Source organism: Oenanthe melanoleuca, chromosome 3, assembly GCF_029582105.1.
Source record: "Oenanthe melanoleuca isolate GR-GAL-2019-014 chromosome 3, OMel1.0, whole genome shotgun sequence".
NCBI lineage: Eukaryota > Metazoa > Chordata > Aves > Passeriformes > Muscicapidae > Oenanthe > Oenanthe melanoleuca.
Genome location: NC_079336.1, coordinates 62832901 through 62855689, shown reverse-complemented (window position 1 = coordinate 62855689; position 22789 = coordinate 62832901). Strand labels below are relative to the sequence as shown.

Here is a 22789-nt window from a genome sequence, read left to right as displayed (position 1 = left end):
TTGGCCATAAAGTAAAAGTTATACTACATTATTAAAGAGTGCACTCAAAAGTTTTTTTCTTTTTTTTTCACCCTCTTCATATTTTTTTCCCTTGTGAAAGGGAATTGTGTGTTAAGTTTAAAAGCATTACAGCAAGGCTGTGAAATAAGAGCTTCAACAAGCTTAGAAATGGAATCATTCTTGCTAATGAAATGTCCCAGATTCCTAAGCTTCCCTAGGACACAGCCAACTCCTATTAATATTATTAGTAGTAGTAATAGTTAATGACAACTGGATGATAGATATCTTTTCTTTTTGCATATCTCACGATTATCCAGAATTGTAGCCTTTATAAGATTTTTTTTTACATGGTATTTCTTATTACTGACTGATGGCACTTTTCTTGCCAATACCAGATACTTCAATTCAGAAGTAAGTTATATATCTATACTTTTTTGTTCAAAGTCACACTTTTTTCCTCTGATGAATGGGAGTTTCTAATTAAAATAAACAAAATACCCCATATAATGGCTAAGAAACACTTAAATATTTATGTTAGAGACAGTCATCTCAGTGCTTTTAAATAACTCTTTTAAAAAATTAATTTCCAGAAGAATTGGACAGTTTATAGAACAAGTGTTGAGATGTGAAGACTTCTACCAGTATTTACGTCCAGCCATACAACTCACAATAAAAAATTACTGGGATCACCATACCAATGAGTGTCTGTTATTGAATGTTTGAGAACCCAGTTTCTCATGAAAAGAAGCAGTCCCATTGGAATACAAATGTAGCTGACATATCATTTGGTATCACTATTCAGAAGAAAAAGACAATTGTCCCCTTTCATTTGGAGTGTTGTATTTTTGGGTGTTGCACTAGATCTGTTCAACCTGTAAAGGATGTAGATTTCTGCACTTTTCCTATAGTATGTTATGCAGAAACTAAAGTATTTTTTTTTCCCCTGAAATAATTTAAATAATTAGTAGTATATTCCAGTTAGATAGAACACATTTGTCCCTTGTGATCTTCCTTACGTAACCAGAGTACCATTTGACTTTCAGCATATTTTTATCTCAGGACAACTGAGGGAAATATACAATCACAATCAGTGTTCCTAAATAGTACCTGGATACACAGATCTAATCTATAGGACAACAGCAAAGCATCAACACATTAATTCTCAAAACCCTCCTGCAGAGAAACAAAGACAAGAAAGCATTACAATGTCCATTTCACAGACTACAAAAAGACCAGATATTTGCAAGGGTCACCTATTCAGGGCAATAAAGTAGGAATAATAGTGATAAACCAGCATTTTCTTGCCATCAAGCTTTAGATAGAGATTGCAATTTCCCTTTTTCAAGCTGAAAACAACATACACTCCCCTCAGTTTGCACTCCGAAAAATTAGTCAAAGACAAGTAGCAGCACAATCTGTACAACTCTGAGTTAAAAATAGGTCAGTAATGTAGTCCATGGCCTGATACAACAAGAGACACTGAACGTTGTTTCAAAGCATGCTGGGAAGAAACAAAGAACAAGTGTTTGTGCTGATGGGCACAAATAAGGATTAAATACTACACATTTTCTGTTCTCTTAGTAACGCCTACTTCATGATTTTTGGTGACTGATCTCAATTGACTCTAGATCTTCCAAAAGTCAGCTGTATTAGAAATGTCAAACAGTGATTCCAAAGCATTCAGTACTATTTCAGCAGCAGCTGACTACAAACACAAAATTCAGGATTCAGATCGTTTGTCTCAGTTCTCAGTCTGATCTGAAATAATAGAAATCATGCTTGCCACAAACTTTTAATCTTTTAAGCAAGTACAAGACAGAGTGTGAACATAACCCAAAAAACAGTCTCTAAAGAATATGTATTCTGATACATTAAAATATTTTTTAAAAGTAATTTGATTGCATGTGTTGTCCACTGCATGCTCTACCCTGCCACAAACAAAACACTTGCCAGACTGCAAGGCTTAAATATACTTTCTTTATGAATCTTATGTGCATGATGAGTCTGTGTCTGTACCTCCAGCACAGCATTGCAATCCTTCCCTCACCACATACACTGAGACTCCAGACAGATTCTCTAGGCTCAGCAAGCCTCACATCAGGTCCTGCTTCTACCTTATGGCCTGCTGAAAAGGGAAAGCTAGCGAACAACTGATGCAGAATAATTGCAGCTGTAAAAGAAACCAATAGTTATATAAACCTTGGTGCTTGAGACTCTGGTAGGCTCACTCCATTATTTAGAACATGTTAATTAGCATATGCTCTCCAAATATCTCTCTGTTCCTCTTCTTGGCACGTAGGAAAAAGAATGTAAAAATAAGTGTTAATTCACCGTATAAATTAACATGTATCCAGTGGGGAAGGCATTATTTGACTATTTTTAGGTTGAGTAACTTCACAATACGTAAACCTAAATTTTGTCTCATAGCTATATTAACCAACCAACCACTAAGGATCTGGTATCAAATATCAGCAGTAATGTGTTGATTAACAGAGTTTTTAATTTAGATATAACTGTGGAGTATGTCAGTTGGTAATCAAGAAGCACTTAGCAAGAATTTCTTATTCACTTTGAATTCCAAACAAGAAAGAAGGTGTCTGATAAGAGATCAAGAAGGAAGAAGATGGAAGAAATTGAATTTAATAGATGAGAAGTCCTGAGCTGAGAACCTAGAGAAAAAACTTGTCCTTAGGGATGCTGAGCAGTTCAGAGAGTTCTCCTACACCACTAACATCCAGATCTCAGCCACTGATGCTTAAAATAGCATTAGCAAATTTATTGCAGATGGCAACCTGGAATATACAATTGACCATTGAGAGAAGTTTTCTATTAAAAAAGGAAAACAAAAGCAAATGTTCAGTGTTCCACAGATCATTAATGGTAAAATTTGTAACACTGAGGGACCCTTCAGAAAGAGGTGGTGTTAACTACAGAGAGATGATGACAATGATAATATGCTGTCTTTGTTGTAAATATCACCCTTTGTTCCTCAAAACACAGTGCTGCTATTTGCACGTTAGTTACAGCCAAGGTTCCATTTTTCCTCTATGTCAGAGCAGAAGATTACTTAATTACATACTTCCATGGAAGAAAATCACTGATTCACATCTGTCTTTGTCTTAAAATATATCCCACTTTGAGCCAGCTGTATCAATTGCATTTAATATGCCTAGTGTAAATTAAAAGTACATAATCTAATTTTGCAACACAAACAATAGATTCAGGAAATTAGTATTACTTGAAGTTGAAAAGTTAGGACTCTGTTCTGCTTCATTTGCAATATTTATTTACACCAAACTGATTGTGGATGTAAAGCCAAACTGCTGTTCTATTATCACAAATATGATACAGTCCCTAACATCAGCATAGATCGTAAATTTGGGTAATGTTTTCTCTTTAAAATAGCCAAAAAAATTCTTCTGACATTCATTCCCTCATAAATTTTAAATACTAAGTTTAAGATTTTTTTTTTTTTCATAAAATACCTAATGCTTAAAAGTACAAAATCTTTAATTGAAGAAAAGTTCAATACATTGCATCAGTGACAGTTTCTACCTCTACAGGCTGTCAGGCTTCAGGAGAAATCTAGTTTACAACATCAGAAATCAGTTTTGTACCACTTAACAGAAACCAGAAAGGAGTCCAGATATATCAGAGCAGTTGCCCAAGGACCCAGAGACAGACCTCTGAGATTCACCCCCCCTTGATGTTCTGTGACAACAAAAGAGCCTCCAGCACTGCTGGCCCCAGCGATGAACCATAGCTTCCTGAATCACCACCCTGAGGTCAAGTACTCCCCACACCAACAGTACCACAAAAGACTGGAGACAACTTCAGGCCTTTCTCTCCCTAAAAAGTGAAGCCACAAAGACTCTTCAAGTTTAGTTGAGGAGCCCCATCTTCAACTAGCATTTCAGGGATTGTCAAGTACAGCTGCATATCCTAGTGACTCCAGTCCCAGCTCACAACTGAATGGAAAGTTACCTAGAGCAAAAATGCCTCAACATCAGAAATCTACCTCCTTTTTATGAAAAAGTAAAGAGTTATGATGCTACTTCTAAGAAAGAAACACATGTAAATTATATAAGCATGTATTTCCCAACCTCAAATTTATTTTGTGAAGGGCATGGAATGCTAGACAACAGGAAGTATATGACTAGAGAAATGGCAAAGAAGCACCTACTTAACAGCCCTTTCTCACTTCTGAATGTTTGATTGGGTATTCTATTGACACAAGTTCATCTGCTGGTTAACAAATATTTTGGTGTATAGATATGCCTTTGTCCTCTCAAAACATCATGAGCTTTTTTGGCTACCAGATATGCTTCAGAAATTATAAGAAAAACTATGGAGGTTCAATTAAAGATTAGCTCTTTGAGCATGAGACAAAAAAAAAAAAAAAAAAAAAAAAGAAATAAAGAATTTTAGGAAAACATTAAATATATCATAGAGTGAGTAAATAAGTAATAAGATACAACAGCCTCTTACAACAAGGAAATCATATGTCACCTGTATGAAATGTGGTTATAAAGACCATATAAGATAAAGATTAGACCAAAAACATATCCTGTCTTGAAAAACAATCACAAATAGATGGCCTATTTATTAGAACAAACTCATCTCAATTACACTGAATTCAGAAACAAAATTACAAATAAAAATCATACTGCACCCCTAGACAGACAAGGACCAAGGCACAAATGTAGGTAAAAGAAGCATAAAAATGCTTATTTTCAATGTCTTCAACATTCTATCACTGCTATAAAACTATATAGCTCTTCTCCATGACTACATCTAGAAATTTTATCCTATACAGTGCTTATAAATACATCTATTGGCTTTTAAATCAAGTTGCTTCTTTGACCTTTATGACTGCAAGTCTCAACTTGTTTCTGAATCTTCTTCCCTCATGTGTTGTAGTCATCTTAATTAGCATGATTAGAGTCAAACTAGATATATTGACAACAACTTTGCTCCTTCTTTGCTACCCTACTATATGTTATTCTGTGCCACTTCTTAAACTGTAATAGAATCTTACTACTTACATTTTATACTAGTGAATTGCTATCTACTAGTCCAGAATAAAATTTTCAACTATAAGTGCATACTGTTGGAATAATTTAAAACCAGAGTCTAATTAACGTTTGCTACCTTTTTAAAGCAAATCTATGCAGAACAAGAACATTGTCCCTGCACCCTTGCCCATACAGCCTCAGGAAGAAATGTGAGGACAAAAGTGGGAAGTCTAAGTGGGAGGAACCACCACATGTCTCAGAGGACCAAAGTGATCCAAGATACAAAAACCCAGAAGGTGACCTACAGCTCTCATTTACTTTGACAGGGACCCTTCTATTAACCAGGGAGAGAAAAATGAGGTCATTGTCTCTTTACTGACAAAATTCCCTCCTTTCTTAGCAACAGAAGGAATGGTGCCAGCACAAGATCATTTTCTGTCCTGAAAGGCAGAAGTATTTAATGAAAAACTTATTTGTATGCATGCTTTCTAACCTCCTTATCTGGAATTCCTAGACTCATCTTGCATAACTTGTCATGTATCTTATCCCTGTAGCCAGTGAAGTAGCGGAGTAGGGGGACAGGGGGATAGAAAGGTGACTTGAGAGGTCAACTAGGTCATGGGTAGAGAGCTCAACACAACTGCTCTCCTTTCTCTGGTACCACAGGAAGATCCTAACCTTTAAAAGGAGGACTGTGAAGCTGGGCAAGTTCTTCTTTGTGTCTCTTCTCCTTTTGCTGGTAGAGCACTGCATGCATCTTGGAGCTTCAGTGCTGCAATGCATGTTTGCAGCTATTTTCTGGGGTGCTGTTTAGGGAGTTTTCATTCTGTGTTCTCGTGTATATTTTTACAAGTGTTAATAAGAGAATCCAGCAGCTAAGCTACATGCCTTATGCTCCATCTCCTAAGGCCAGTCTCAGACAGATGCTTTGCATTTTCAAAGCACTGCTTCATGCTATTTCAGAGCACTCCCTTTTGGCATTTTGGACAAAGACATCTTTAGACAGTTTTGCCAAAGATCAACACTTTCCTTAAGGATAAAAGCAAAGCTGATACATATGGATTACATAAGGACTTTGAAGCAAAGTCATTCTATGGAGAGCCAAAAACCCAGATGATGGTTATCAGGAATAGTGTATTCCATGATGCTGAGAAGGCATGTAACGCTGTCCCAACTCTTAAGGTCTACAGAACTTACATTACATTTGTGTAGGTCACAGAGAAAAAAAAAAAGAGGATTGTATTATTGTCATTATGCATAAGAACGTGATGGAGTATCAGATGAGTGAAAATAGTGGTAGATTTTGTTCTGTGGAGTCACTATCAGCCAGTATTTCAAAAGCATAAGTAAAACTAAAAAAAAACCCAAATGAATAATACATCTGCTGGAAATAACACTTGTAGGGAGATCAAAATTATTCACCAGTTTAGAAATGATGGAGGGTTAAATGTTATGACAATTTATTTTGACATTTTCTAGAAGAAATAGTTTCAACATTTTCAAAATAGGTGCATTGACTTTATTTTGAAATAGCATATTTGTTTTGAAATTGACAAGTTTGCTCTGGATTTAAGAAAAAATGTTTTGGTTGGCAAAGAATAAAATTCTTCCTGCTGAAGAAGGAAAGCAAACTATTAAAGTCATTAAAAGTTGTTTCAGGTTGTTATAAGCATTGCCTCCAGAATGTTTAGTTCAGCCACTAAACTTTTGAAAAGATGATAAAAATCAATAATTTGTACAGATCTTAGAAAAAACAGCAGGGAGAAAAACAACTGGAGATGCATACATTTCAAAGACCGAGGTCCTTAGGTTTGTTTTTCCTTGGCTACCACCCACTAGAATAAATTGACTTCTTATGTAATAAACCCAAGAAAACAGATGAATATAATTTGGAGCACTGCACAGCTGTTTCTCTATCTGTACATCTGCCCCTATTATTTATTTCTCCATATACTCCATAATGATCAGTAGACCTGACTCCTTCAAGAGGGATGCACATCACTCTCTACCTCAAGAGGAGTCTTCAGTTACACAGAAAGGCTCCTCTTCTGGTTCTCAGTCCAAAAATTTCCAGCAATTTCATTTAAAGGGATCTCAGAGCTTCATATTAAGTTACATACGACATGTAATAACACACCAAATACAACAGTTGATGTCTTATTTTTATGTTAAATTCAATTTATGCTTGGAGTGTCTCCACTATTTCAGCTTTCACTGTGCTGCAGATTTAGGCATTAACAATGTATGAAGTTTATTTTAGAGGATGCCAGGAGCAGAGAGTTGGAGAATTTGGATAGGTATGGAGCAGGCATAGGAAGGTTTGTTTGCCTAGGGACTCAAAGTGATTCGAGGTTAACAGGAAAAGTAAATTTCAATCTGGTAGAACACCTTGCAATGAAACAGCCACATTCCTCAGTGGAAACTGCAATCTCAAAATAATTGATTACAAAAAGCTCTGAATATTACATGGGATCACAAATCCAGTTCTCTAATCCAAGGACTCTGGATAATGAAAGCTTCAAATTTTAAAAGATGAAGAACTAGATTTGACAGCATAACTTTCATTGCCTCCAATCCCGGAAAAGAAGACTTTAGGTAAGTTTCCATCACCTTGCAGAATCTGTTTCTGGAACTGTCAGAGAAATGGAAGCTTTTATCAGTGTGCCTATGCAGTCTGAAAGAACCACAGCACTTTATTAAACACTTTCTTCTTCCAGCTCCTAGTCAACCTCTTTCCATGGTTATTAGAACTTGAGGCACAGCTGTTCCTGCTGATGCTGAACACCTCCACTTAAGCAGTGGAGCCGTGACCCTCATGCAACATCAAAATATTTTCTTAAGCACATTTAAGTTCTCCCTCTTCTGCTTGGTGTTCAGTCTTACCTATACATTATTTCCTAAAATATTTTTATTCGGTTTTAGCTATTATTACTATTTGCAGTACTGATTAGCAAACTTAATTATGAGCCAAGGTCATCCTTCCTTGTATGGCACTTCACTGACCTAAAATATTGTCCTTTCCCAAAGTATCTGTAGTATGGAAGACTCGAAAAATAGTGCTTTTATTTAGAAAATTACATGAAGACAAATATGATGCTATGTCAAACAATGAAAATGAATCCAGGTAGACTCATATTCCCTGTTCCATTAGAAAGGCTTGATTCAATTAAAATCCAGAAAATGTAAAGTACAAAGACATTCTCTTATATACTGACTAATGTTGGGAAAACACAAACTCCACTTAGTTAATACCTTAGGAAGATCTAAACAAGAACAGCATCTGGAATTTCTATACCAGTGATGAAAATCAAAAGAAATGTCAATAACCTGGCTTGAAAACAAAATAGCCAGACAACATTCTAGGAGATACATTGCTTCACAGAGGATAAAAAAAAGTAGATGATCTTTATTTGAATCACAGGCACTAGATCTTCATCACCAAACATAATCCTAGAACATATAGATATTTCTCTTTTTTATAGGTAAGATCTTCGTATCAGAAAGATATTATTGCACATTTGCTTTAAGAGCCCAGAGTGTCACTTGTGACACTGCCGCAGAAGCATGAAAATAGAACTTAGCCCCTGATATTTTACTGAAGAGGTTCAGGTCAACAAAAGCATTCTTGTGTGGAAGCCTGATAGGCCAGAAGTCCACCACTTTTTCAGTCTGGTGCCAAGATTCTGCTTTTTCGTGTATCTTAACATATCTCAGTCTAGATTAAAAAAAAATAGTCATTGCCTGTAAACAAAACTCTTCATCTACAGACTTTAATAACTCATCCTCCCCCACTTCCACATTCTATTTGCCTTCCTATAATGGATGTTTTTCCTTTCTCACCTTTTAGTGGTATCTCTTCTCCTTTCTTAGCCTTTTATCTTTCCTTCTTCTTAATTCTGCCTACATCTCTCTACAGCTGCAATTGTTACCCTTCTGGAATTGCTGGTTGTACAGTTACTCAAGTCTCCTCATCTAAGAAGTTTTCCCATAAACATAATGGCAAACAGATAAAAGAAATCAGTCATACTTGAACGTAGACCTCTTGAGAAACATTGTGCTCTATCATCTATTTTTATTAAACTTAGAGACAATGGAGAGTCTTGTAAATGCTGCAAACTCTCCATTGCCATTCAAGGTTCATTTAAAATATGGTGTAATCACCCTGCCGAGACAAATGCCTTTGAGATGCAAACAGATTAACACCTCTAGTTTTGTGCTCTAGGTGTTCCACTATAAACCAGTCTGGGCACTGGCCTTAGCAGTGGAGCTTTCAATAGACTTCAGCCTTCAGTTTGTTTGCTTACATTATGGTACCTCTGAGTCCTCACATCCACTCAGTCTGCAAATCTGATAACGATCAAATGTCAACCTCCAAACACAGAACACTGGCCAAGTCTCCCCCTTATACCATTGTCTCTCCTCAGAGCTTAGTTTTAAAATACCAGGGATAGCATATAAGATCAGATTCAAATCAATTACAGTATTTCAGCTCTGTAAAGGCAACAGTGGTTAATGTAACAAATACTCCATCTTGTATTTTTAATGGAAATAATAATGCAAAGTCAATCAAGAACAGTTGAAAACAACAAAAGGGCCAATCTAACACAGCTGCATAGCTACTTTTGAGGGGGAGGGCCTCTTTCCTTTGATTGCTTGTTTCACATCCACAAACAAAAAGAGGATACAGTGTTCCTAAATTGGTAGGTTTATTTAATTATAGCTTTAGGTGTAGGGTGCTCATCTGCCAAACACAAAAGAAATACATGATGGAGAAGAGCCATGAAATTAATCTGTTCCTCAAGCATCTCCTTTATACAAGTAAGATTTTCAAGAGGAAGTTTTGCTTATCTCCATTTCTGATTAAGGAAATGCTAAAACTCTTCATGACTTAACAGAAAGGAAATTATACCAGAACTGCAGACTTTTCATTGCTCAAAATGGCAGGTGCTGAAGAGTTCAAGAAAGTCCAGACTCAGGTAAATAAGGCAGAAAGACCAAGAAAGGATGAAGATGCAAGGAACAACATGGAGTACACAAGCAACTGAAGAATGCAAGTAATACATAACAATAAGGAAGCAGCTACAAGTGCATATTCAGAGATACACTAAAGGAAGAGTAAATGTATAGATTATAAATGGCAACCCATAATAATTCACCCTGCTGTGAGAAATAAGCAGAAATCATAACGAGTCACATTCACATTCGTATTTCTGCATAGAGAATTACTTAAATCTGACCTATTAATACAGCTTCCCTGATCCCCATGCTGACATGCAAGAGATGATTTTAAGCCTCGTCTTAGCAATGATATCAAGGAATTGAATTTTGTTCTGCAAAGCAGAAAAAATAGCTCACTCCTTTTCTATTAAGTAAAACAACAGTAGTGCACTTTCTAGCACTGACTTGCATTATATTCTTCCAGTATTATCCTCAGAGAGCCAGAAAGAAAAACCCCTTAAAACTGATGCCACACAAAATGAATAAATACAAACAAATCACCAGCATGGAAAATAACTGTATGAGCCCTAGGTATCAAAGCTTACCCACAAATAGCTCATAGTGAATAATGCATTTGGTTTAAAGTCAGTTAAAATAAGTGCCAGGTCACTTAGGCAGCAGTGAATTTGCAAGGCTTTGAAACAAAATTCTTCTGAGTCTTCCTCAGAGGTACAAATAACTAAAGTAAGATGCAGGTAAGTAAGAGCTGGAGTGAAACGTGGTCAAGAGCTGGCCAGTCTTTTAGTCCTACAGCAGAATAGACTGGTGGTACTGAAAAGGCAGTAGTGAAGCATGAAAGAGCCAGCTTTGATTTTGTGAAACAAGTTCTTCACATCTTTGGGTCCTAAAGCACTACTGTGCCTCAGAAACTGAAAGGATTTTTTCTTGGCTGAAAAATTCAGCAGAAAACCAACAGGCTAAGAATCTATCAACATAGGCCAATTGCCTTTAGTCCACTTTAATTTCTGCTTTTGAGACATTACGTATTTGGCTGCCAGATTAAAACATTTGCATGACAACGGTTTCACAGTTCATACAGATCCTTCAGGGCTAGCTTGCCTTCAGATGAATTCAGCTCCTCAAACTACTGAAAGTTGTGCACATTTTCCAGTCTTGGAAATGTACCAGGGTTCTCCAGCAAAGGCCATTAGGTTAAGGGCATTTGTAAATGGAAGCAAAAAAAGTAATGAAAAACAGGCAGTATATAAAAGTGTACTTTCTCCACAGCATAATACCCTACTCTTTATATTATCTTTTCTGCTCAATGAGCAGAAGGTTTAAACAAACTCTAAGTTTCTGCACTGAAAGTGCAGCCAACTGATTATTCACAGGAGCTTTAAAGCTTTTCATTCCCTCTTTTCCAGGGTGCAGCAGAAAGGTGCTTAAATTGCAACAAATTATTTTCTCCTTGGTGTGCTTTTGCCTGTCAAAATAAGGGTTGTTTGTATGGGCACAGCTCAGGGAATTATCATTATCTTCAGCCAATAACTTAACTCTATTATCAATGTTTTTCTAGTGATCCAAAGACTGTAACTGTTACTAACAGCTGATTATATAAATTCCAATATTGCAAGAGGAAAATATTTTTATACTAAGACATGTCAGGAAATATGAAAATAATTATTCTTATATAATAATAATAATAATGCATAATTATGATGATTAACTCAGGTAAGATTAATCTTCAGTTTCTGTTTTCCCTCTTAAAAAAAGGTGATTAATTTTCTGCTTAGAATAAGAAAAAACTTACAAAAAATGATAGGGTTTTATATTTTGAGTGAGGGTTTTGTTCATGTTTTTACCAGAACTTCTTTAAGCTTCATTTCTATTTAAGCACTAAAAGGAACTGGAAGTAAACCATAGAAATTTGAAAGGTCACAGGATTAGGGCCTTATTTTAACTGTTGTGAGAAAAACAAAACTTGCTTTGACTCTTAGCCATTTATGAAGAACCTCAGTCTCACAGAGACATACCTGACAAAGTCTGGCTCTACATAAATTATGCAAAGACCCTTGAAACCACATAATTCAATATGATTCATTCACAGAAAAGTACAACATCATTCTCCAGCTGAGCAACAGCCATCCAGCTCCTGGTTTCTGCAGGGGCATGATAAAACACACTGCCTAAAAAATAATCCATTAACCCACAGCACTACATAATAATTCGATTATCTAACATCCATATTAATTCATAGACAACAAGCAGATATCAAAATTTTGCACATTTTCAGGGTTTAAAAACTTTGAAAAAAACTTTGAAGAAAACTCAAAGGTAAATTATTTCCGTCAGGACTGGTCCTTCCTTGCATTCTCTTGGACATTATTAGCCTAGATAACTCTTCCTGCAGAGCACATGCCAAGACAATTTGAAAACACTGAACTTGGCTTTCTTTTGCTATGTAAGAAGCAGACTTCTCCTAAAAACTTCTGGGATTCTAGAGATCTAGAAGCAAAAAACCACTGGTCCTTTACTTTCTCTCATTTATGAAAAAGGTACATTAATGGCTACCATTAAACAGCATGTATTGTTTTAAGACATGTTTTCACATCCTGTTTGTCAAGCCAGCAAGCTGTCATACGACTTTTAAAAAACTGAGTATTTACTTTATTAAAACATCTTAACTTATAAATTGGTATTTTAATAATCAATGCTGCTTCTACTTTAGTCTTATGTATGTATTCTGGTTTTGTTAAAACATCTATTTTTTGTAATCCATGATATCTAGTCTTCTGAACAATAGCCTGGAATTTTTTTTCTTTCAAGCTTCTGTATAGACAATAGAGTGACATATGACTGTTGTCCAAGAATAAAAGATAGCCAAAGCTGCTTTTAATCTAAACATTACATTCTATTAATTATTTCTTATCACAGATAGTCTGCAAGCAGACTCAAGTACAGTCTAAACATACCATTTCACATTTGCATGGCCTACAATTTTAAATCCCTAGAAACACAGTTCTTTCAGGAAGTCTTTGAATACAGCGGCATGTGAAGACAGAAGACTGTAAGGATCCTAAGGAAAAACCAGCCCAGAAGATTGTGATGAATGGTCTGAGTTTCCTCCTATGCCTTCAAGTTATCAGAGACCTAGTATATAATGTCTGTCAGTATGAAACCTTTTCTGGAAGGGCAGGAAGGAATTTACATGGACTGCTAGAAGAGTCTCACATCTGTTGGTGATGTGATCTGTTTCCCCTAAAGTGGATTTACTTTAGTAAGCACCATACTGAAAATCGTATGCTACAGTCTTCTGTGAAGAACTAGGAATAACAGACACCTGGCTGAAAGTTACTATTCTGTACCTACTTTTATTGCATAAAGAAGAAATTCTAATTTTGAGCTATCAAAAAAAGGCAGCTTTTAATAAAATTGAGCCATATCTACAAAAGCATTATATCTCACCTACAATTTCTATACATTTCATCCTCTTTTAAAGCACTGACTTCATACACCAAAATAGCTAAGGGTTAATACATATTTTTAAAACTATTTCTGGATGCCCATATGAAAGATTTAATTACACACAAGACCTATTTAACTCACCACATTGAAGCAAGAAGTGAAAAGACAAAAGAACACCCCCATATTTAAAAAATGGCCTACTGCAATACATAAATCCCATTTACCATAAAATATGTATCTTTCTTGTATTTTCTGGTCTCTGAAAAACTAGGCATTGTTTTTTTTTTTTTTAATTAAGAATCAAAATGCAATTCTTCTCAAACATACTGCTATTTAATTTACACTTAATATGCAATCACATTTTAACATGGATCAATGTTATTATAAGTTATATATATATAATATATAATATATAATATATAATATATAATATATAATATATAATATATAATATATAATATATAATATATAATATATAATATATAATATATTATATATTATATATTATATATTATATATTATATGTAATCAAAATATGCTTGCTCAGTCTTCTTGCATCATGTAATTCTGTTTTCATCCACACAAATTATAAATTCCTGTCATAGTAAACAGGTGATAGACTGCAACCACTAAATAAGCAATGAATAAGTTAGAATTTTCTAAGGACATGTTCTCAAGTTTCAGACTTTAAAGCTAGCAATGGACCCTATTACAAACCTTGGTAATGTTCAAGAAATGGTCTAATGTTGCCAAGTGGGACTATCTTAATTGACAATACTTTGCTTAAATGCCAACTTCAGTTAGACTCTGAAAGTGTTTGAAAAATTATTATGACTTATTTCAGCATTTCACAGAATCTACCTCAATTCTGATATAGGAATTTGAATCCAAAACCAATTAAATCTCTGATTATATCTAAATACTTATTTAAACAGTCTTCCATTAACTTGGAGTGTCAACAAAAACGAATATTAAAAGTAGTCATTCTATATATCTTTGGTCATGAATGAATCAGGAAGAAAAAACAGTCCTCTTTCTGCAGCAAAGTACATAGAAAGTAAACCTTTGGGTTTTAATATTTTTCTTTTTATTTTTAGCATGCAAATTGTGTTGTCATTTTTACTTTTTGCTTTCAAACCACAGAGTTTTACCACCCAGACTGCCCTCTCAAAAAACAGCACATGAAATATGAACTATTTGGGTTCAATCATACACATTTGGCAGTGCTGGGTTATTACCAGTTTTCTTAACACATTCCCCTTCACAGCATGTTGGCATAAAACATTATCATGAGCAACACCCTACCATATCTGCTATTTTCATCAGTTTTATAAGGCCTAAAGCTTCCCTAGGTGATTGGTGCTAGCACAAGGCAGGGCATTTTCCCCCATTGACAACATATTTTTGCTTCTTACTGATTTCTTTGTAATCTCTTAAGTACCTAAAAAGAGCAAATGTTTTCCTAATGGAATTAAACACATTGGCCCTGCAAAACATTTCATCTTCTTTGGGAGAATCTTGACATTTGTCATTGATTTTTCGTAAATATAGGGCAGCCCATGTGACAAACGAAGACATGGTGCGTTGGAGAACAAGTACACCATCTTTCTTTCAGCTAGTCAAAAGAACAGTCATTCTCTGATGGTCATCTTTATGAAGAATATTCCATCAACACAGTAGAATATTCTCAGTTATTTTACAAGTAATGCATGAGCCATTGGCACCAGGGACTCATTAGGGAACAAGAGGCAGGCAGTCTTCTTAGCCACATATGTGAGGTGGTATTTGTGATACTCTGATGTTGTTTGTGATCTCAGAACTGAATAAAAGAAATACATAACATCATGCTTTTGGCAGTGCAAACTATGTCATCTGTAATCTTGACCAGCAGCCAAAACTCACCCAGTCACTTGCCAGGTACCCTACTGAACAGGACAAAGGTAGAAAACAGGGAGGAAAAAACTCACAAGTTAAAATACAGAAAGGGGGGTTGCTTAACAGATACCATGGCAAGGAAGAGACTCAACTTGTGGCAAATTAGAATGATCTCTTGCTAATTAAAATAGATTCAAACAGTGAGAAACTTCTGTCACTTCCTTCTGCTTCCTTGCTGAAGGACCAGCTTCCTGACCAGATCCTTCCACCTCCCTCACTAAATGAGGTTACAGACCACATTTCTGCTACCACTTTTTGACAGCTGGGTTGATTATTGTAGATAATATTAGATAAACCCTATTGTAGATAGGGTTTGGGTCCCTGCCTTAGCCATGGTGCCTTCAAGTGCAGAGGCCCTCCTTCCTCTGCTGTGATGGAGCTGAAACAGACTCAATGTTAAGGCTCAGTGTTAAGGAGCTGATAGGGCTGATTGGGGTAGGCCATAAAATCCCAGGCCTTGGAAGGTGATAACAGCTCTAGGCATCTACCAAAATCTTCCCAACACACCCTGCTGCCAAGGGATTGAGCACACCAAGTCACATTTCTCTGTCAACTCACCAACAAGTTGTTTACTCTTGCACTTGGATGCAATCAATTTCCATCTACCCAGCAATGTCAGATAATAGGATCAAACAGCTTACAGTGATAATACCTTGCCAATATTTTAGAAAGTGTGACTTTAAATGCCAAAACCATTATTAATACTGGCTTCCAAAGGGGGGCAGTCAGAAAAAACTTCAGTGTGTCTGAAAGCTCCATCATCCTATGCTAAATGAGTTTTATTAGATACATAGAAAGAACAGATTTGCCCTTCATAATGAGTTGACAGCAGAGAATCCAACCATACCTTCAAAGCATTCAAACTTTCAGGAGCGATCTCACTACTGACACTTGAAATGTATAGTTCTACAGCAGCCCATACAGCAACATGAGCATTAGAAAGCCCACAGAAGCAAAGCAGTACCTAGTCCTTTACAAAGGACTGTACTGAAAAACAGCATGTGCACTAATATAACCCTTCCTTCATAAAGTTCCTCATACTTTTACACAAACCATTGAGTGCAGGAATTTGAGAACAAACTGTGAAAGAGCATTTTTATTTCCAGCTATTCATCTAAAAATTTCTCTTCTCTAATGACCTCAGAACATCTTAAAACTGGTCATTTCATTTACTTTTCATCTGCTTTGCATGACCCATAAAGATGCTGAAAAGTCAGTTACATGACTTTTCTTGATGCATGATCTCAGAGGATATACAGGAGATTCATCAATCTATTAGATTCTCACAAATCTAGCTGATGCTTCTTAAGTAATATAAAACCCAGTGGCCTGCATAAACATGATTAGACAAATGAGGTTGAACATCTTGCTACATAATCTCTTCACATCAAAACTAATTTCTGTTAAAAGAGATCACTGAAACTCCCTTAAGAGTACAGTTAATTTTTAGCATGATTTTTGCCACTGCATACTCTAATTCTATTCAAATATTTTTATACAAAAAAGACCAATTTTTGCCTTCTTTCCCTTTCATTATCAGTCCATTTTAAAATTTATCATAATTTCATAGTTTAATAAATTCTCACTGATTCTCTGCTACATTTCAACTCTATCAATTCCAGAATATCTGCCATTCTGCCTCAGGCAAGATTGTAACCTCAGCTATTGTACTACATTAATTCCAGCTTCCCTTCAGATTTAGGGAGAGGAATTCCCTTCTCACTAAAATAACAGACTCCCACTTCCATTCGTAAAGGAGACTGAACTTCAGATTAAACAAAAATCAAATTTAGTTCCCAGCTCTCTGATAGCATGAATTCAGTTAGCTAAAGCTGTTCCAGTCTACTTTGATAAATAGCAATATTGAAAATGTAGCAGGAAGAGAACTATTTAGCCAGGTGTTCCTTTGCAAAGGCTTCCTCTTTACAATGAGTCAGAGCAGAGTATGATAAAATACTTGATAAATATGCGGCTGATAATAAACCTGTGAGTAAACTGAAGGCTTTGTTTAGCTCATTATTGAAAAAAAACCAAAAACTTGATTTCACATTCACTCCCACTTCCCTCAATCAAATAAATGGCTCTTAGTTTTTTGCTTAGCTGGGTACTCGAATAAAAAAGACTAAATAGCACAAAGTAATGTTAATGTGTGCCTTGGTTCCTGTTTATGTATAGATGACCAAACTCATAGCACTGCAGTTCTACTGCAACTTCCTTATTCACAAGTTTGCTAATTTGCCATTTTTTAAAATCACTTAATTAGGACAATTCAAAGGCAACTTCTTTTAGTTCTGCAAGCACATTAGAACACGTGCAAGCCCTATAATACTTTATTTCAACCAGCTGTTCTGCACAATCCAGACTATGCAAAGCAATAACCAACCTGTTTTACAATTGACAGAACCCATTCAGCCCTAAAAAGGAGTCTCCCATACTCAATTACCAGCATGAAGAAAGGGTATGTGAAAATCTACCTGAAAAATACATAGTGATTTCCAAAGAAGTTCAATTATTCCATTTAATAGGTGAGCATTTCTGACAAAAAGCTCAGAACTACACTGTCCTGGACAAATTCTAAGACAAACAGGTGAAATCTATGCACTAGTGTTATGTTTGGTAAGAGCTTAGTGTCAAAATTTAAAGCTTAAATGTTCCACATATTCAAGGAGTCAGGGTTTAAGTTGTCTAATAGGAAACCAAGGCTTGTGGCTTAATGTAGGAGTTTTCATTTATTTCTCTGATCAGCATCAAGATGGAGCACCAAAATCTGTGAACATTGAGACACTGCTACAGTGACAATACACAAAGAAAGAACAGCATTTCCCAAAGCTTCAGGGCCTTTATTAAAAGACCAGGGATGTTGTCACTGAGACTATTTTTATTATATTCCATTTCTTCTGTTCTCTGAAAGCCCATACAAAGAATGTGTCAGTCTCAAAGTCTTCCATTATTAATTTCATTTGATGCAATCTAAATGATGCACTTGAACCACACATACACAACCTTGAAGACATTTTTAATACAGCCTTACTCTTTGTTTTAGTGCTGATAGCTCTCCAAATATATCTTATTTTCACAACCTTCAAGAGATACTCTAGAATCTCAGTTTCAAATAGATAACAAACAGACTGCAACAAAAAAATTGATGAAGTGACGCAATGCTTTCAGTCTACTCCTTAAGGCAGAGTAGGTATCTGACTTGGAGAAACCATAACTGTGGGTTTTGAGGAGCAATACACTCAGAGGAGAACTGTACCATAGCACAGAGCAAAAGGAGAGGATCCCAGTCACAACAATGACAGAAAAACACTTAAGGGAAAAAACAAGACAAAAAGAAGGCTGATAAGATCAGGAGACAACAGAAGTTAAGTCGGCATGGAAACAACTGACAAAGGCCTTGAAGGCATTAAACATTCCTTCAAGGAATGTTAAAATTACAAATAAAGAAAGAGTAAATAGATGGATTAAAGCAGACATTATCAATCTAACACAGAAAATATCCATCATCATTTGAGCAATGTTCATTAAGACAAAAAAATGGATAAAGACACCACAGAAACCAAGGAGAAAGTCAATGAAGCATCAAAAGAATTATCACAAAAATGGAATTGTAGATAAAGTATGTGATAGAACTAAAATTACCATATTTCAGTGAATATCTACAAAGATAAACTCTAGTAGAGCAAAGCAACCATTCTCATTTAGATAAAAACAGCCTTTTTCTGTCCAACATACACCTGCACTGTTACTCTGGTGATACAAAACACACACACATCCTCATTTAGCCATCAGCAAGTTTGAGGTTTTAAAAACCAAACCAGCCTTCATAATGTCAGTGCCCCAGCTTTCAACAGCTAAGATCACAGTAAAGTGTACACCTGAGAACGCAAGGTTGTAACAATAAGATTGGAAAAAAAGTTCCAGTAATCAAAAACACTTGGTAATTGGAGTTTCAAATTATGAGGGGTCATCCTTAGTTAAACACAAAGTTCTGTCACATGTCACAGATCACATTTTGAAACCAGAATTCTCCACTCCGGTCAAAAAACATGCCCATGAAACATTTCTCTAGAGTGTGCAAAAGCACAAAAGCAGTAATGCCATATACCCATATAAAAGAGTTAGTCATTAACATTTAGTTGAGCAAAAGCTATCACCACTGATCAAGTTGGCATATATCTTCACATCACCATCTTGAGAATCTGTGCTACCATCTTGCCAATTCTTTTAATTCCTTAGACAATTAAATATGGAAATTAAGCCGCTCAGTTCTGAAATCAAAGGCCTGCCTTCAGGACAAGAGGGAGAAGAAAGGCAGAAAGCACACTCAGAGCCTTACCTTCCAATTAGCAGGAACTCCCCCAGCACTCCGAGGCGCCGCATGGCAATGAGGATCCCCCTGACTGTCATTCCCTCGCAGAAGCAAACCACCACTCGAGCCTTGGGCAGCCTCTCCCGCAGCTTGCGGAGCAGCCGATCAAAGCTCTTCTCACCAGCGTTGCTGTAGATCTTGTCAGAGTGAGCAATGCAGAGACCCTCTTGGGCAGCCAACTCTTTAAAGGCTTCCATTCCACTTTCCCCATAATTTCCTGTTAAAGAAAAAAATATGCATTTAACCAATTGAACTGTGATGGGAAATTGATAGTTTCCCCCCACAAAATCAAGCAGCATTAGCAGAAGGAAGAGCAAAAAAGATTCTCAAAGTGAACATGCTCAGTTCAGCGGAACATCCGGATATCCATGTATGAGTAGGTCTTAACAGAACTGGAGACAGCAAGTTCCTTTTCTTACATTGGCTTAACAGATGGTAAAGGGTATATTAAACAACTAATGGATAGGTAGAAAAGGGGGCAGATCACTCAATAAGAGTGAAGTTCTAGTAACATTTCTATGGCAAAACCCAAAGCCAAGCTAGTTTAGGAAAACAGTACTAGGAAACAGAAAAAAGGATTTTATTTGAAGCTGTCTGTGTTACATACAGTCCATGTTCACAAAAGTGAATGAAAGATAGATGGAAATTTAAAACACACAGATCTGGTAGCATTTTCAAAGTTACACTAATTTGACCAAGAAATGTTTGTGACAACTAAAATGTAAGCTTGATTATGTCTCTCAGACTAGAAGACTTTCTAACTGAAAGAACTTCAGAAATAACCCTTTCCAAGACAGAAATATTTGAACTGTATATAAACTATATATAAAAACTGATTCACTCCTATTTATACATTCAGCAAGCAAGAACAGTTTTACAAAACTCAGACTGCCTTCTGCTATGGAAACAGGTGAAACCCCAAGTTTTCTTTGAATATTTTATGCCTGACATGAGCGCAGGACTTATGATGAACTTCCATCACCTAAGAGGAACAGATGGATTAAAAAAACATGTATCTATTAACAGTAACTAGAAATGTTACATTAATTGGATGCTATCCATATCCATAATGTTTCCTTAATTCAATGACAGAGTAAAATCAGATATGCTGATCCCTTTTAGACCCAGACCTTTTCAAGCAAGGGGTGATTGAAGAGGATTTCCCCATTTCCAACAACTGGCTTGAAACAGCAAATTGCAATGAGGAAACCTTCTGAATCAACCTAAATTTCTTCACAAAAAAAAAAAAAAAAAAAAATTAAGCTCCTCAAAAGTATAGCCATCAGAAAGAAAATGCAGCAAGAGAGTTCAGGCACTCTGTATAAATCCAGTAGAAATAAGTGCATTTTTCCAAAAACATGGACCATTTGCCACAGACCAACACTATGCAGGCACACTATAACAGTCATTGTCATATTAAGTTGCAGACAAACCTGACAGTCTAGTGTCAAACACAAAACTGAAATTCCCCAGCCCTTTGCACTGAACTGTCCTAGTTTTTCATAAATTTGAGGCACAGCAGAATGGCCTCTTTTCTATCCCGTGACTCAACATCATATTCAGCAACCAGGTCAATTCTGCTGTTTTTTTCCTGTGAGCCAGACGTACTCCAGAGCAGCAGTCCTGCGTGGCAGTGGGGTAGAGCTGTGCCTGGTGGGAACTAACACCAAGCAGCCCACCCTGTAGGCTCAGCACTGCAGCCCCATCCCACAACTCTGTACTTGGGTAAATACTGTGGCCTTTTCATATGCTGAGAATGACACGGATGGAGGCATTTCCAGCTATTTATAGAACAGGACCTGCAGTCACCAAGGGACTTACTTCCAAGGCAGTACAGTTTGAGCCATACTACTTTGATGACTTGCCTCAGGTCCCAGGCTGAGGCAGAACAACCTCACCCTGACTTGCCATTAGCAAGAACTTTATGCTTCAGAAGAATGTATTTCCCAATTTCATGTGGAACTTTGTTCAACAGAGACTCCTTTGAAACCAGTAGTTGAGTAGTCCTACTTAAGGAGGGACAGGAGACTAAACTGAATCCTATTAGATGTTTAGGCAATGCATATTAAAAAAAAAACACATAGCAGGTTTCTCACCCAAGTTTTAAGGAAGGGTTTTGTCATATCAGTACAGCTCTAATCTTGCTGTAGTTCAAGTTAATGATCGTAAGAAATGAAAAATTAAATCCATTTGGAATGATTTTTCTCAGCTTTAATTTCAATGCAATAACAATTCTCAAATATAGTCAAACCTATACTAACAGTACAACAGCCTATCAAAACATGCTAAGAGGAAGATTGGTGTCTATAAATTCAGTAAGTGTGACAGTCTAGAAGGAAAAAAAGCTAATTAAGATCAGGAACAACATGAACACAAGATGGGATAGGCAAAAAACAAGGCAGAAAATTTGCAGCTCAAAATGAAAGATTTCTAATCCTTATTTGAAAGTAGCACAACAGCTGTCCAGTAGCAGCACAAAAGTCTGTTGTTTGTCTGGAGCTTGCTCAGCTCACAAAAGCATTATGTAAAGTAGCCTTCTGCAACAGCCAGAGATGAGACTTGGTGACCCAGGAGGTTCCCTTAAAATCTGTTTGCTCTCCTAGAGCAAGACAATGTGGTGCACATCTTTTCTCTTCAGGGAAAAGGATCAGGGATAAAAAGAATATGTGACATATGTTAAAGAGATTGTCCAATGCAGTCAGTTACCAAGGTATGGACAATGTAAGGGCATATATGGAATATAAAATACAAATTAATTCTATGCAATAACCAAGAATGCAGCCATCTGTACCAGGTTGGTGGATACATCCATTTCAATCCACGCTCAGGCAACAGCTGAGAGGGGAAACATAATGAAAGAAATCTCTGCATGACTGTAGTCAGTGAAGAGTTACATCAGAGCACCAAGCTAAGACCTTTTTTTCATGTGAAAGAGCCACTGAATAAAAGATCTAATCTTATCTGAAACTGCCTTTTGCTTCCAGGATCGGCTGTGAAAAGCAAAATTATTGCTGTGATTTTCTTTTTGACCTCAGTCCAAAACTAGGCAAGCCAGTAACATACT

General features: G+C 36.3%; 1 protein-coding gene across 2 annotated transcripts in view; it reads right to left on the bottom strand.

Annotated features, from left to right (window-relative positions):
* The window catches only part of GRM1 (glutamate metabotropic receptor 1), a 179675-nt gene that overhangs the window by 122709 nt on the left and 34177 nt on the right, over nt 1–22789 (bottom strand). For both annotated transcript variants that reach the window (XM_056488619.1, XM_056488620.1), the window contains exon 3: nt 19693–19942. In XM_056488619.1, coding sequence (XP_056344594.1) covers nt 19693–19942 — 250 coding nt within the window. The remainder of the gene's footprint in view (nt 1–19692; nt 19943–22789) is intronic.